The following is a 14,811-nucleotide window of genomic DNA, read 5'->3' as shown; positions in this document are numbered from 1 at the left end:
CAAAAAGGTTTCCTTTATAAGAGTTGCCTTGGTCATGGTGTCTAACCCTACCTAGGACAGAAGTTGGTACCAGGGACTGGGGTACTGCTGTGATAGGCCTGAGCATGCTTTTGTTTGGAGGAATGTGGATTTTGGTATTTTGGAAAGCGGTGGAATGCTTTAAGTGGGGCTTACTGAGCCATTCTAGTAAACGGAAGATGGTGGTGTAGAGGGTGATTTGAACTGTGGGGGAGGGGGCCTGGCTCAAGAGGTTTCAGAGGAGAATTCTAATACGCTGCCTAGAGATTGTTCTTGTGATATTTTGGTGAAGAATGTGGCCTTTTGCCCTTGTCTGAAGAGTCTGCCTGAGCCTAACATGAAGAGATTTAGATTAACTGCATTGACAAAGAAATCTCAAAACAGCCTATCATAGACTCTGTCCTGTGGTTCTCTCTTACGTGGTTTGATTAAATGTAGCAAGTTGAGAAAGGAAAAATGCACCAGGGAGTGGACTGGAGCTAAATCCTATGTTCAAGGAGACAAACAGATTAAATATATTAAATGGAATTAAGAGAGTGGTGACCTCAGCCTAAGACCCCACCTAGCTACGCTTCCATCTTGTGAAAAGAAATTAAAGAAAAGTTTAGGTCCAGGCATGCCTTTAATCTCAGCACTCAGGAGAGAGAGGCATGCAGGTTTCTGTCAGCATAAGATTATTGTATAATTCAAATGCTGATTTCTGTACCCCCCCATATCTGTTTGCAGTCCTTGTTCTGAGACTCTACTGTCTCAATGTTGTGTAAGCAATTGTCCCCTGATATGCCAACAAAGCAGTTTCTAGCCAGTAGTTGAGCAGGAGAGACAATAGGGCTGGACTTCCTGCCAGCCAGGGGAAGAAGAGTTAAAGGAGGAAGTAAAGGATTCAGCCACAAGCAGAGGTCCAGGCGACATCGGGAGAGAGAGCTGGAATAAGAAAAGCCACAAAGTACAGGTATCTCTGGGATTTACAGCTGGAGGAAGCCAGACTAGCCTAGAGGGTTAAGAATAGAGTAACAACTGCTCAGGATTGTGCTATAAAGCTTGTTAAAATAATATAATAGTGTCTCAATTATTTGGGTGATAGCAGGGATAAGAGAGAAATAAACACAATTTTATATAAAAAAAAAAATTAACAGATCTCTGAGTTCAAGGTCAGTCTACAGAGCAAGTTCCAGGACAGCTGAGCCCAGGCAGTGAAGAAAATCATGAAGGACAGAAAGCTGGTGAAGATGTAATTGAACGATGGGGGACATGTTCCAGCCCCAGCAAGCAGCAGAACTTGGCAGCTTTGGCCACACGGCTCTGGCTTTACAGTCAAGAATAAAAGAAAGGGTTATGGAATCTTCCTCTGCAACCAAGGAAGGTCGATACGCTAGCTGGCTTTGTGTTCAATTTGTGCTCAAGCTAGAGTCATCAGAGAGGAAGGCGCCTCAGTTGTGGAAAGGCCTCCACGGGATCCAGCTGTAGGGCATTTTCTCAATTAGTGATCAATGTGGGGAGGACCCAGCCCATCGTGGGTAGTGCCATGCCTGGGCTGGGTTCTACACGAAAGCAGACTGAGCAAACCAGGGGAAGTAAGCCAGTAAGCAGCACCCAGTTTATGCCCTCTGCATCAGCTCCTGCCTCCAGCTTCCAGCCCTGCTTGAGTTCCTGTCCCGACTTCCTCCAATGGCGAACTATGATCTGAAAGTGTAAGCTGCTGAATAAACCTTTTCCTTCCCAACTTGCTTTTTAGTCGTGATATTTTAGTCAGAAACCCTGACTAAGACAGGGCATGAGGCTGACATAATTTGGGAGTTAACCATAAAAAATATCTCTCTATAATTCCAGATTGGGATTATGCATCATGAGGCAAATAAACTTTACTCCAAACTTTACAGTTGCTCTAGGAGTCAAAACCTTTTCTGTTCTTATGAGAACAAACAGCCTAGACCATGAGCACCCTAGCCTACCAACTCACTCCCGGGATGGGGACCCCACAATTGCAGTCACCCCTTTTTTAATCCCAACACCCCTCTCATAAAAAAAAATAAAATGATCCCACTGGCAAATTCCAGCAATGCCTTGCTGTCCATGGCTGACCCAGAGCTGGGGAAGGATTCCCGGATTTGTCCTGAGAGCCAGCCAAATGCAAACATATGCCACATAGCAGGTTGTCAGACCCAGCCTAATGCAAACCAACTACTTAACAGATGACTCCTGCTTAGCTAGGCCCCCGGTTCAGATAGTCGGTGAGGCCGACTGTATAGAACAGGAAACAAATTATCCCAGGTTGGCTGCCAGGGCCAAGGGTACCGGCCTTGCTTTGCATGGCAGGATGGCATTTAGCAGTCGCTACCTGGGAAGGCAATGTGGCATGGTCTTCTTCAAGCTAGGCTTAGATGCTCCCCTGGGATGGGACCTTTATCAATGTCTTATCTATAACAGCAGGAGAAAGAGAAGCCCCGGGCTACTCCTGTACTCCTGGGCATGGCCCTAGAGGCGCCTCAGCAATGGGGGTGCAACACAGCCGACTCAATCAGTCCTAAGCCTCAAAGCACAAAGCAACACAACTAAATACAGAAAGCAAAAGCAGAATACAGAAGTCCAAGAGAACTGAGGAAACGGAGCTGCTCTCGCAGACAGCGCAAAACTTCAAGGAGTCCCTTAGATGACAGGATTAACGTCTAATCGACGAACAAACCTATCAGTGAATGTACAGAAGCTGGGCATGTACCTTCAGACACTTTTTTAAAAATGGGGGCCAGCAAGACAGTTCTTTGTAGAGGACACTGAGGCAAAGGCCTGAGGATCTGAGCTTGATTCCTGGAAGTCAAGTAAAGGTTGAAAGAGAGAACCAACTTCAGAGTTGTTCTCTGACCCAATTAACTAAAGAGCTTGTGTGGGAACGAATAAAATGTGTGTATGCAAAACAAATCATGAATTAATAAGATATGCAAGTATACACCGAAACAGGGTGTTGTGAGAATGATTTCTACTCAGACGAAGAGAGGAAAGAGAGGAGGAAGGAGCATTTCTGCTTCCAACGCGGAGGAGTCGGGAGGGCGTGGCTTGCTCTCCCCAGCCCCACTCACCCGGCCCAAGAACTGCAGGAAGGTGCTAGAGAGCAGCAGATGCTTCTCAGCCAGGAAGCGATAGCGCCTCTTCTCTTCCAGCTCGGCGGCACGCTTGCTCTCAGACACGAAGGCATGCATCTGTGCGTGCAGCCGGTTCACGCTCTCCTGGGGGCAGGGGGAGAAGATTCTGGCTGGGAGCCAGAGCACTTGGGACTCAGACGTCCCTTCTCCAGGCCTCCCCGGAATGCGCGGTCTGCACCTTCACCTATGCCCCTCTGGCCTGGGAACCATCGCTCTGTCTCTGGTACCCCGCACAGTGGAGTGCCGAGGTGGTCGTAGGGAGGTTTATGGAAGCAGGAATGAGAGGATGACTGTGGGTTTGGGTCCCAGTGACAGAAGCAGGGATGGAAGCTGGGAGTGACCTTGGCTGGGACTGGATGCCTCCTTCCAGGCAGGCTGTGGGTAGAGCCATTTTTGCCACCCATTCAAGAGCAGCGGGGACAGAGGGTCCCATTTTCCCCGTGAGGGGGAGGAGGGGGGAGGGGTGCTGAGGGTGGCCCCTAGTGAGTCTCCAGCTGTGCTCATTCTCGGTGGAGTTGCTCGGAAGGGTGGCAGGGTCTTCCCAGAGACCTGTCCCCAGCCCCTCAAACCTTCATACCTTCATCTCCCGCGCATTCTTGTCTCTCTTGCGTTCCATGCGCCATAGTTCAGACATGCACTTCTCCAGGTTGGCCGCTCGGTGGCGATATTCAATCTCGTAGTGCTGGCAGCTATCCTGGGGTAGGACAGTGAGACCCGGGGGGGGGGGGGATCCTCACCTCGAAGGGGTAAAGGCTCAGAGTAGTGGACAGGGAACCAAGGGATCCAGATGGGGCTGCGTATAACCTGGGCCAGGCGGATGCTTGGCGCTGGCCTGTGGAGCCCTCCATTGCAAAGGGTGTGTGTGTGTGTGTGTGTGTAGGGACAGGCTTACTTTGATGAACTGCATATCCAGCTTGGTGTTCTTCTCCATGTGTTGAAGGAGGTCCCCGTGGAAAGTCTGCACCTGCGTGGAGCGCGGGCTGGGGGTGACCAGGGTGCCCTTTGACCCAGACCCCAAGAGGTTTTACTTTTTGTTACCACCCTATTCCTAAACACACCAGGCCCTAGCTCGAGGGAGGATGGCACAGTAGACCAGAAGGTTTCTGGCTTGAAGTCCTTCAGTGAAAATGTCAAAGTCTCCTGGGACTTGTTTTTAGCCATGCTGGGTCGTGTGTGTTCTGCTCTGTCTTCCGGGAGATTCTTGCTCATCCATCTTCAGTGCTGCTTTCCTGCCCCTCTGCTGAGAAGCCTTCCTGCCAACCCAGGCGGTACCCACGGCCCTCATTTATTTCTAAAATGCACACAAGCCACAGGAAAAGATTGACTGCTGGGCCCCTCCCTGTCACCGGAACTGCCATGAGTGTGAGGAAAGGCAGCCCTGGTCCCCGAATTGTGGCAGAGCCTGCTTCTGCATAAGCCCCCAGAGCTGCAGAGGCGTGGGAAGGGGGGCAAGTGGGGAGCCCCCTCAGGAGCAACCCCTGGGATCCAGGGGAAGACTGATAAGCTGAGGCTGGAAAGAGCTGCCCCAGCCCTCACTCTGCTTCCAATTTGCGTTGCGACTTTGGACTAGTTGCTGTCCCACTGTGGGCCTCAGTTTCCCCAGGACTTGGTCTGATGCTCTCTGAGAACCTGCTGAGTTCTGACGCTGAGGTCTAGGTAGGGCCCTGACGCGTCCCTATACCTGCTATCAGCTTCCCCGAGGCCTCAGGACAAGATCACCACTCCCACCTCCCTGGCCACTCCCATCCCTCTGACAGGTCCACTTCTGCCCGCTCTGCCATGTCTTTCCCTGTGGCAGGCTTCCTGCTGCCCTGGGCCCTTCGCCTGGGGATAAGGTACCACACAGAAAAGGAATGCTGGGAACTTTCCCGTGTGCAAAGAGCTAGCATACTAGAAAAAGCTTAAGGTTCTCCCTCAGTCGTTCCGAAGAACTTGTTAGTGGCTGGTCTGCCAGGGACCCTGAGGGTTCTTTTTGCACGAGTCCAGCCCTTGAACCACAGCCACAGCCAGCCTGTGCTTGGGGGATGCTTATACAAACAGCACATAGAGGTGTGGCTCATTCTGGAGCATGAAGGGAGAGTTCCTGCTGGACGGGAACACTGTAGGTGCGGAGCTCCTTACATCCTTGTCCACCCCTGCCCTCCTCCTGACCCTGACACACACCAGAGAGACAGGGCAGGGCTTCTGTGCAGACTCATCGTGTTTTCCTGCACACCTCATCTTCAGCGCAATCAGCCAATGGCAAATCACGGAGCTTAGGGGAGGGGCAGGGCTGGGCAGAGCCTCAAACCACGGCCACTCTGTGACGAGAGCAGGGGCAGCGAATGGGAGAAACAGTAGAGATAGACTTCAACCCCCCGGAAAGCAACAGAACATTCTTTAAATGAACCTGGCTGTTAGGCAAGACATGCTCAGATTATGTTAACTGGGAGAGCCTGCCTCTGGGGACCGTGACACAGAAAGACGCAGAACTTCATGGGCAGACACGGGGGAGGTAGAGCAGCTTGCCCTGACTGCCCTGCCGCACGCCCCTCAACATGTCCCTCAGCTACAGTCTTTGGGGCTCCTCCTTGCCACTGCAAAGCTGAGTCTCTTTTCTTTGCCTGCTCCCATGTTTGGCTTTCCCTGTGTTCTCATGTCTTGGTTTTCATAGAGGGCAATGTGGCCCCTCCCTCTCTGTTTTCTGCCCCATGTGAACTGAGACACAAATGCCGTGGATGAGGACAGTAGAACCAGAGAGCCATATCTCACACACACATACACCCCCACAGCTGGGCCATGGCTGTGATGGCAAAGGCACAGAAGACACAGGCTAACTCATCAGATGGGGGCCAAGTGCCATGGGGTACATGAAAGTCTCCCTTAAGCTGAAGCGGTCTTACAAGGAGACTGAGCCGAAGCAAAGATCCTCACGGCAGAGGAGCCAGGGTCACCAGCAGGGGGCTTGAGACACACACAAAGTCACCAACCCCAGGGAAGGCTGAAGGACTCCTCTACCTGTTCTTACAGGGCACACTTGCAGCATAAGGGGATCCTGTAAGGTTCTAGACCCAGAGGAAAGTGAGGCCAGCCACACAGAGCAGGCCACGAAGTTCCGTGAGGAGCTGACAGTTTGGCAAGTCCTTTTGTCATGGAGGTCAGGATCCACCCAGAGCCTGGCAAGTGCTAAGCTAGCTCTACCACAGAGCCACGTCCTCAGTTGGATAAGGAGCCTTTTGAAAGCTGCCTCGATGGAACAACCCTAGCTCTTCCTGAGCCCCCAGCTCAGCTGTCATGCCAGCAGAAATGCTTTTCCCGATGCATCAGTGACAACAGCCCCCCCCCACGCTACTGTCAGCATTCCGCCCAACTGAAGCCCGCTCTTCCTCAGACGCCTTCCCTCAGCTTTGAGGCTTAGTCCAACTCTTCTTCCTCTCCCTCGTCCCCTAGGGCAGCCTCCTCACCCCAGAAGTGCAAGGCTGTGGGGCTTGCGTAGCACCTTGGGAAGATCCTCAGTGCTCTTGTCGACAATTCACAGACGCACGGCTCAGACCCAATCCAACATGGCTGACTTCCCAGCCCTCTGATTCTGTGCTAGAAAGCACCTCCGCTGACAGCAAGTTCTCAACCTGTGGGCTGCGATCCCTTTGGGGGTCACATATCAGATAGTCTGCATATCGGATGTTTACATTATGATTCGTAACAGTAGTGAAATTACAGTCACAACGGAATAATTTTCTGGTCGGGGTGGTCACACAACATGAGGAACTGTATTAAAGGGTCGCAGCATTAGGAAGGCTGAGAACCACTGGTCCAGTTGGTCAGCCTGGACGCTAGCCTCAATCCCTCCCTTTCACGTCTGCTCTCCATCTTTCAGAGCATCCTGATGGCTCTCTCTTTAGTCTGATCTCTGCCACCACATGCCCACCCTTCCCCAACCACATCACCCCTCCCCAAGAAATTGCAACTCTCCCCTGCTGACCTTCCTGCTTCCTCCCTTCTTTCCTGTACTAAAGATTCTTAGTAAGTATGGGAGCTACACTTATCCTATTAGGATATAAGTCAAGCAATGAACATCTGAAGTCTTGTTTTTGAGACAGGGTCTTGCTATGCAGCCCAGGCTATCCTTGGCCTCAAAATTCTCTTGTTTTAACCTCTGGGATATTGTGCTGACAGGTGTGTGCTGCTCCACCCAGCAGACATTTGGAAGATGAAGTCAATAATGCCATTTGCAATGATTTTAAAAACATCAAATAGAGCTGTGGGGGTAGCTCAGTGGGCAGAGCGCTTGCTGTACAAGCCTGAGGATCTGAGTTCAAATCCCTAGAACCCATGTAAAGCAGTATGAAACAGCACAGGGCATCCCAGTGAGCCTCTGGCAAGACAGAAGGCAGAGCCAGGAGGATCTCTGGAAGCTCGCAGGCCAGCTAGCCTGGTGTAGGCGTCAGCAAACAAAGTATATCTCAAACAAGGTAGAAGGTGAGGACTGAGACCTGAGGTTGACCTCCACAACTTTGCTGTGGCATGGGCATGCCCAGGATTCACCCTCAAGTGAACACACACACACACACACACACACACACACACACACACACAGCACATGCTGCACACATAGATAACCAGGAACTACCTATGCTAGGATGTGTAAGACTGCTGGGCTGAAAAATGACACAGTGCGACTTGGAAAAGTAAGCGGGGGCCCTAGCTTATGGGGGAGTCTGAAGACATGGTTAAGGTGACCCCCAAAGCAATCCCTGTCAAATTCCAGCAGGCTTTCTTGAAGAAACTGACAAACCGACTCCGTGGTTTATAAGTAGGTGGAAAGGGTTTTAGCAGACAAATGAGCTCGTCAAAGAAAAGCGAAGTTCTCAGCTCATCTGGCCATTTTCAGTCAGCACGGAACAGTGCGAACCCCGACATGGTCCCCGTGTGCCACTGGTCAGTTTCCAGCCAAGATGGCTGAAGGAAAGTTTTCCAGTAATGTTGGGATATCTGACTATCCAAGGTGTGTGTGTGTGTGTGTGTGTGTGTGTGTGTGAGTGTGTGTGAATGATGACTCTACAGACAAGGTTGAATTTGAGAAGGATCGGAGACAGATGTTATGCCCTGGAGACAGAGAATAACACAGTGGAACACCTTTGCCACAGGGCAGCAAATGTTTCTCAGCCGAGATGTAAGCACGAGTCACTTAACAAAAATTGGAAATTCTTGCTCATCAAGGATTAATCGGGCTGGAGAGATGGCAGGGCAGCAGTGGGGTGGGGGCGGGGCTAGGGTGGGGGGAGATTAAGAGCTTGGGCTGATCTTGCTGAAGACTTGGGTTCGTTCCTAGCACCCACATGGTGGTTCACGTCATCTAGAACTCTAACTCTAGGGGATGAGAAACCCTCTTTTGGCCTCCACAGGCATTTCCTACAAGTGTACAGATAAGCATTCATACACATGAAATATTTTTTTAAAGACTACACTATGTGTATATAAATTCTTCTGAGACAGGATAGTCTGGTCTTGAACTCCTGCCTCCTGAGTGCTGGAATTAACGGTGTGTCCTACCATCTGATCCTATGAATCTCAGAGGGGCTGGAGAGTTGGCTCAGTGATTAAAGAGTACTGGTTGCTTTCCCACAGGACGTGGGTTCAATTCCCAGCACCCACATGGTGGTTCGCAGCCATCTCCAATTCTGATCCCAGGATATTCGATCCCTTCCTCTGGCCTCCACGCAGACAAAACACCCACACACATAAAATAGAAATAAAAGAAAATGAGTAGATACCCAGCTGTGGTACCAATAAACCACAAAATTGACCAGCATGGCATGGCAGAGAACCCTAACTGTCCAGTGGGGGCAGTAGTGGCATGCATACACTGGTGGTAACCAAGAGCTCTTTAATTGGACTTAAGACCTCTCAACCAGAGGAAAATCATTTCTGGTACTGGAGATCTAGCCAAGTACACAGTGCTAATGAAGTCAAGAAACTCAGAAGGGAACCTACGACCCCCGCTTTACAGAATAATCCCTAATTACATTCTAAGCATTTGTCCCCATACCCACAGAGAAGTGGGGTTCTCCCCCCTCTTCAAGGAAACTTCACAGAAAGCCACAACTGAGGCAGAGCTGTGGAGCCCAGCCCCAGTGACTACATCTACAGAGAACAACTCCTGCACCTAAGGCTCTCGGAACACTGCGGAAGAGGGGACAGAAATACTGTGGGGGCCAGAGCGTCGGGGAGTTTGCCCTCAGACTGTGTCTCCCGGAAACGGCAGAAGCTATGCCCATAGAGATCTCGCCAGCATCTGTCTAAGCTCTGGCTAAACAAGGAGGATAACAATAGCCATGTCAACGTGAGCCAGGAAAACCTACCAGGCCTCAACCCTACACAAAGAACACAGGCCTCTAAGGAAGGCTGACAGTGGGAGAAGAGAAATAGTCTTCCCCGGGGAAGAGCACACCGATTGGTTATCCATTACCAAATGGTCAGCCCTGAAAACATACAGACAGGTAACATTATACAGATGGAGCAGGTTATAAGTAAAGATATTTATGAATATATACATACATATATGCATGCAACAATGATTAATGAGATTAATTATGAAAACAACAAAGTCGTGAATTTGAAGGAGAGCAAAAAGCAGTATTTGGAAGTGTCTGGAGGAAGAGAAGGAAGGAGAGAGATGATGTAATGTCAAAAATAAAAAGAAATAACTAAAAAAGAAAGAAAGAAAACAAATAAATGCTCACTGGTTAGGCATCTGGGCATGGGTGACTGTCTGGAGTCCTTGCACAAAGAAGGCTATGATGAGCCAGGCGGGGTGGGGGTACACCTATAATCCCAGCACTTGGGGAGGCAGAGGCAGGAGGATTGCTGTGAGTTTGAGGCCAGGCTCATCTACAAAGTGAGTCCAGGACAGCCAAGGATTTCACAGGGAAACCCTGTCTCAAAGAAAAAATAAAAAAGGCTAAGATGGGGAGACTGATGTGGATTTGAGGCCAGCCTGGGCTACACAGCAAGACATTGTCTAAAAGGACCAGGAAAAGAAAAAGAACAAACAGACAAGCTAAGACTGGGAAAAAAGTATTCACCATATGTATTCATCTGACAAAGGGCTCACATTTTTTATTATACAAAGAACTCCTATGTGCTCAGCATGTTGGCATTTCCCTGTAATCCTGTAATCTTAGCATGTGGGAGAAGAGGCAGGCAGAAGTCTGTGAGTTCAGGTCTACTCGGGGCTATATAGTGAGCCCCTGTCTCAAAAAGGAAAAAAAAAAAAGTCAGCAACAAGCCCAACAACACTGGCAAAACACTAAACAAATGCTCACAGAATATGACACACAGATGTCCAGCAAGTCCATCCAAGTCACAGATACCCGGGCATGAGGAACATTCCATGCCCAAAAGAGGACAAGACAGAACACAGCTGACTGCCCTGACATTGGCAGAGCAGCTGCGATGCCCGTCCCGGTGGGAGAGCAGCGGTCGAAGGCTCCAGAAACTTCTTCGGAGTTCCTTACAAGACTAAGCACATGTCAGCGCTCCGACCCGAAGATTTCACTCCCAGATGCCCAACAGGAGTGAAAGCACACACCCATGAAGGGCGCCTGCAAGTCCACCCTGGCTTCCTTTGGGACAGCCCGGAACTAACGAGGGATGGACAGACAGATTGTAGGCACTCACACAGCCGAGTCTCTAGGCACTAAGACAGGAGGAAGCATCCAGACAGAGGACACAAGAAATGATGAGAGACATAGAAAGTAGCCACATCACGATAGAACAATAAAAACAGCATAAACCCGGGTGGCCTGGGGACTCCGCTGTAACACTGGTCCAGCTCCAGCTATTAAACCAACACGTCAGTGTAAAAGAAAAAATTTAAACAGTAAAAAAGAAAGAAAGAAAAGAAAAAGAAAACAAAAGAGAATGCCCAAGAGAAAGGTCCAACATAGATAATAGGAGCGCCTGAAGAAACAATGAAAAAAAGAAGAAAGAAGAAGAAAAGAAGAATTCCAAATACGTAATTCAAGGCCACTGCTTGAAATTTAAAAAATAAACTTGAGTGGCTGGAGAGGTGGCTCAGCAGTTAAGAACATTGGCTGCTCTCCCAGATGGACCCAGGTTCAATTCCCAGCACCCACGTGGGAGCTCACAGCCGCCTGCAACTCCAGTTCCAAGGGATCCGACGCCCTCATATAGACATATGCAGGCAAAACACCAATGCACATAAAAATTATTTAAAAATAAAAATAAACTTGAAATTGTATACTGAGTAAGCATAGGGTTGGAGAGGTGGCTCAGCACTTGCTCTCTAAATGCAAGGACGTGAGTTCAAGTCCCCTTGTGTGTCTATAACTCCAGCACTGGGGCGGGGGGGGCAGGTGGAGAGGTGAGTTCCATGAGCATAGGGTCCAGCCAGCCTGGCCAAAACTGCAAGCTTCTGGATCAGTGAGAGACCCGGTCTCTCGGTAGTAAGATGGCAGTAGATGGAGGAAGGAACAGGACATCATGCTCTGACCTATGCTCTTGGGCTTGCATCATACGCACAGCGCAAAACAAGAGACATCAGAGGAGACGAGGGGTGGGGGAGGAGAGAGGCCGGAGAGATGGCCCAGCCGATGAGAGTACTCACTGTTCCTACGGAGGGCCCGAGTTTGGTTCCCAGCATCCACGCAGAGGCTGAAAACTGCCTATAGCTGTCCAGAGAATGCCCTCTCTGACCTCCACGAGCACTGCACACGCATGGCGCACAGACATACATGCAGGCAAAGTGCTTGGTACATCTCAGGCCGGGGAAGATGGCTCCGTGGTAACATACCAGCTGCTTAACTAGGAGGGCCTGGGCTTGGAGTCCCAGCACTCACATAAAAAGTTGGGCACGGCCGTGTCCCTGTGACCTTAGTGCTGGGGCACGGATACAGGAGGATGCCACCCAATCTAGCCGAATTGATGAGCTCCGGGTTCGGTGAGAGACCGTGCTTTAAAAAGTAAGGTGAAGAGAGATAGAAGTCGCTGATGTTGAACTTTGGCCCACCCACATGTGAGAGCACACGTGTGCATTTTCATGTACACACAGGCACAGGCGAGCACACACACACCTAGACACGCAGACACACAGAAAGAAGTACATCCCGCAGCTGAAAATATCAACCCAGACTGATCAGTCCCAAGATGGTTTCTAGAAAAAAAAAATATCAAATTTAAGACAAAAAGGGATGGGTGGGATCACACAGCTAGACAAAGAAGAATAAGTGAATAACTGGATAATCAGATCCTTCTACAGCAATGCTCAGTGTTCTGGGCCAGAAGAAAAGACAGGGTGAGAGGGAAGGAAAGAGAGGGGGTGGGCGGGAGGCAAACGGCCTTTTTGCAAAGATAACAAGAATAAATGCCATCCGGCAGCAAGAACTCTGGGAACATTGTCCCAGGACCCCCTTCCTGTGGGGGCTGTTGATGGATGGACAGCATGACTTGAGCCAGACCGACTGCCCGGTCCTGTCAGGCGGCAGCTAGCAGATGAACTTAGCGGAAGCTGCCGTAGCCTGCTGTGGCTCACTCTGCAGACAACTGGGACCTGCCATAGCTGCTCTCAGGATGCTGGAGACGGGACCCAGTGGGAACACATCGGGGACACAGCCCATTTCAGCTGCTCTCTAGAATGGTCCCCCGTATAGACAGCGCCAGCCCTGTTCTGAGGCCGCCACGTGAGAGGCGGGGTGTAGCAGAGGGAGCTGGAGGATACTCTAACGCTTCATTCTCCACAGGCCCAAGAAGAGGGACTCCTGATGGGGATGAAGGAGACGGAGGTGAGATGGAGAGGCTGGTGGAGCGCTGTGGCTGAACCACATGCTCTAGGCATTTTACCCTGGGGCCTATGTGTGTACACATATGTATATGTGTTTGTGTGTGTGTATGTACATGCCTGCAGACGTGAATGTGTGACTCTCTATGTGCATATGCATAGCATAGGCCACTGAGAAAGACCAGAATTAATGATGAGGTCAGTGTGCCCAGTGCCCAGATTTTGGTCTCAAAGCACCGCTTGCCATGAAATCTAAAAACAATATCAGAGCCAAAACCCAACATCCAGCCTATGTGAAGAAACGCCTAACTCCACCTCTCCACCTCTACAGCAGTGAAGGAAGGGATGAGGCCAGAGCACCTGCAGCCACTGCACGGCCCAGGAGCCAACAAGGGACACGGAAGCAGGAGATCCAGGCTTCCCTGGCTAAAGATCTAATTTAACACAGATAACCATTGCTTGGGACCGAACTGTACAGAGAAGGCTGAAACCCCTAACACTGAAGATGATGGGGCTGAAAGCATCAAGCCAGGGCTGGAGTGTTTAGTGCTTGCTGCTTAAATTTAAAAAAACAAAAACAAAAACAAAAAACAGAAAACAAAACTTTACAAAATAGAGTTGTAGAACCTGGCAAGAGTTTGGTTCCCAGCATCCACATGGGGTAGCTCACAACCATCTCTAATTGACCAGCTCCAAGGGACCTGACGTTGTTTTCTGACCTCTTTGGGCACCTGCGCACATGTGGCATACACACATGAATAAAAGTAAAAATAAAGTAAAATTCGGGCTGGAGAGATGGATGGCTCAGCCTTTGAGAGCACATTCTGCTCTTGCGGAGGGCCAGAGCTCTGTTCCCAGCACCTGCAGCTCCGATATCAGGGAATCTGATGCCCTCCTCTGGCCTCCACGGGCCGCCGGACTCACGTGTACACAGCCCCACTCAGACACACACTCACATTAACGATAATTGGGTCATCTCTGGAGGAAGATGGGGGAGGGGCAACTCTCATTGTCCCAAGAGCTGAGGGGAGGGGAGGGGAGGGCAGCCTGGCAGCGTCCTTCTGCGTTTTGCATGTGAAGTCCATGGTGAGTGGTGGCAGAGACGGGAAGCATATCTCTGTAGACATATTTAGGTAGCCATGCCTTCCCCACCCCCGCAGGCACCGTCCCAGACAGCCGGCAGTGCTGGGGAGCAGAGCTCTCCTCAACAGAAGGATCCAGATCAAGCCTGGGAAAGAAAGAACAAAAGCCAGACGTACCCACTGGACTGGGCCAGGAGTATGGCAGAAATTCCCTGGAGTTGGAGGCCAGATCAATGGGCCCAGATGTTCAACAGCCAAAGGAAAAAAAAAAATTGGTACAAACGCAGGAGAGTCAGTAGGTTAAAAGAGGCCAGAAGAAATCTCACAGAAGGCTGGGTGGGTGCCATGCCTTTGATGCCAACACTCAGGGGGCAGAGGCGGGCGGATCTGTGTGAGTTCGAGGACAGCCAGGGCTGTAACAGGGAGTCCCTGTCTTTAAAAAGAAAAATCTCACCTGTCTCACATTCTAGGTTTTGGGATTGAATTTGGGGGGGGGAGGGGTGAACTATGGTGAAGTGCCAGCTCAGACGGTCAGTCACCACTAGGAGGGCGGGAAGGGGGAGGATGTGAATTTGATGGCACAGATGAGGGACTTCCTAGAGCTGGAGGTGGGGGAGGCGGATGCCAAACTGGCCCATCTTACTCTAAGACACTGGGTGCAAGCAAGCATGTTGGGTGAGATTTGTTGTATTTATTTTTAATTTTGCTAGTTTAAAAAGTTGTGGGGGTTTTTTTTTGGTTTGTTTTTAATTTAAGCCAGAGCCTACTTCTTCTTCCCTCAAAGAGCGGCTTTCAG

The 14,811-nt window shown here is 50.3% G+C and overlaps 1 protein-coding gene across 3 annotated transcripts in view; it reads right to left on the bottom strand.

Moving 5' to 3' along the window:
* The window catches only part of Baiap2l2 (BAR/IMD domain containing adaptor protein 2 like 2), a 29,171-nt gene that overhangs the window by 10,095 nt on the left and 4,265 nt on the right, over positions 1 to 14,811 (bottom strand). For all 3 annotated transcript variants that reach the window (XM_021664285.2, XM_060389061.1, XM_060389060.1), the window contains exons 5-7: positions 4,048 to 4,119; positions 3,733 to 3,849; positions 3,093 to 3,239 (exon numbers count right to left, since the gene is read on the bottom strand). In XM_021664285.2, coding sequence (XP_021519960.1) covers positions 3,093 to 3,239; positions 3,733 to 3,849; positions 4,048 to 4,119 — 336 coding nt within the window. The remainder of the gene's footprint in view (positions 1 to 3,092; positions 3,240 to 3,732; positions 3,850 to 4,047; positions 4,120 to 14,811) is intronic.

Source organism: Meriones unguiculatus, chromosome 8 (genome assembly GCF_030254825.1).
Source record: "Meriones unguiculatus strain TT.TT164.6M chromosome 8, Bangor_MerUng_6.1, whole genome shotgun sequence".
NCBI classification, from domain to species: domain Eukaryota; kingdom Metazoa; phylum Chordata; class Mammalia; order Rodentia; family Muridae; genus Meriones; species Meriones unguiculatus.
The sequence above is the reverse complement of the archived record's forward strand: the minus strand, read 5'-3'. Positions and strand labels throughout refer to the sequence as shown.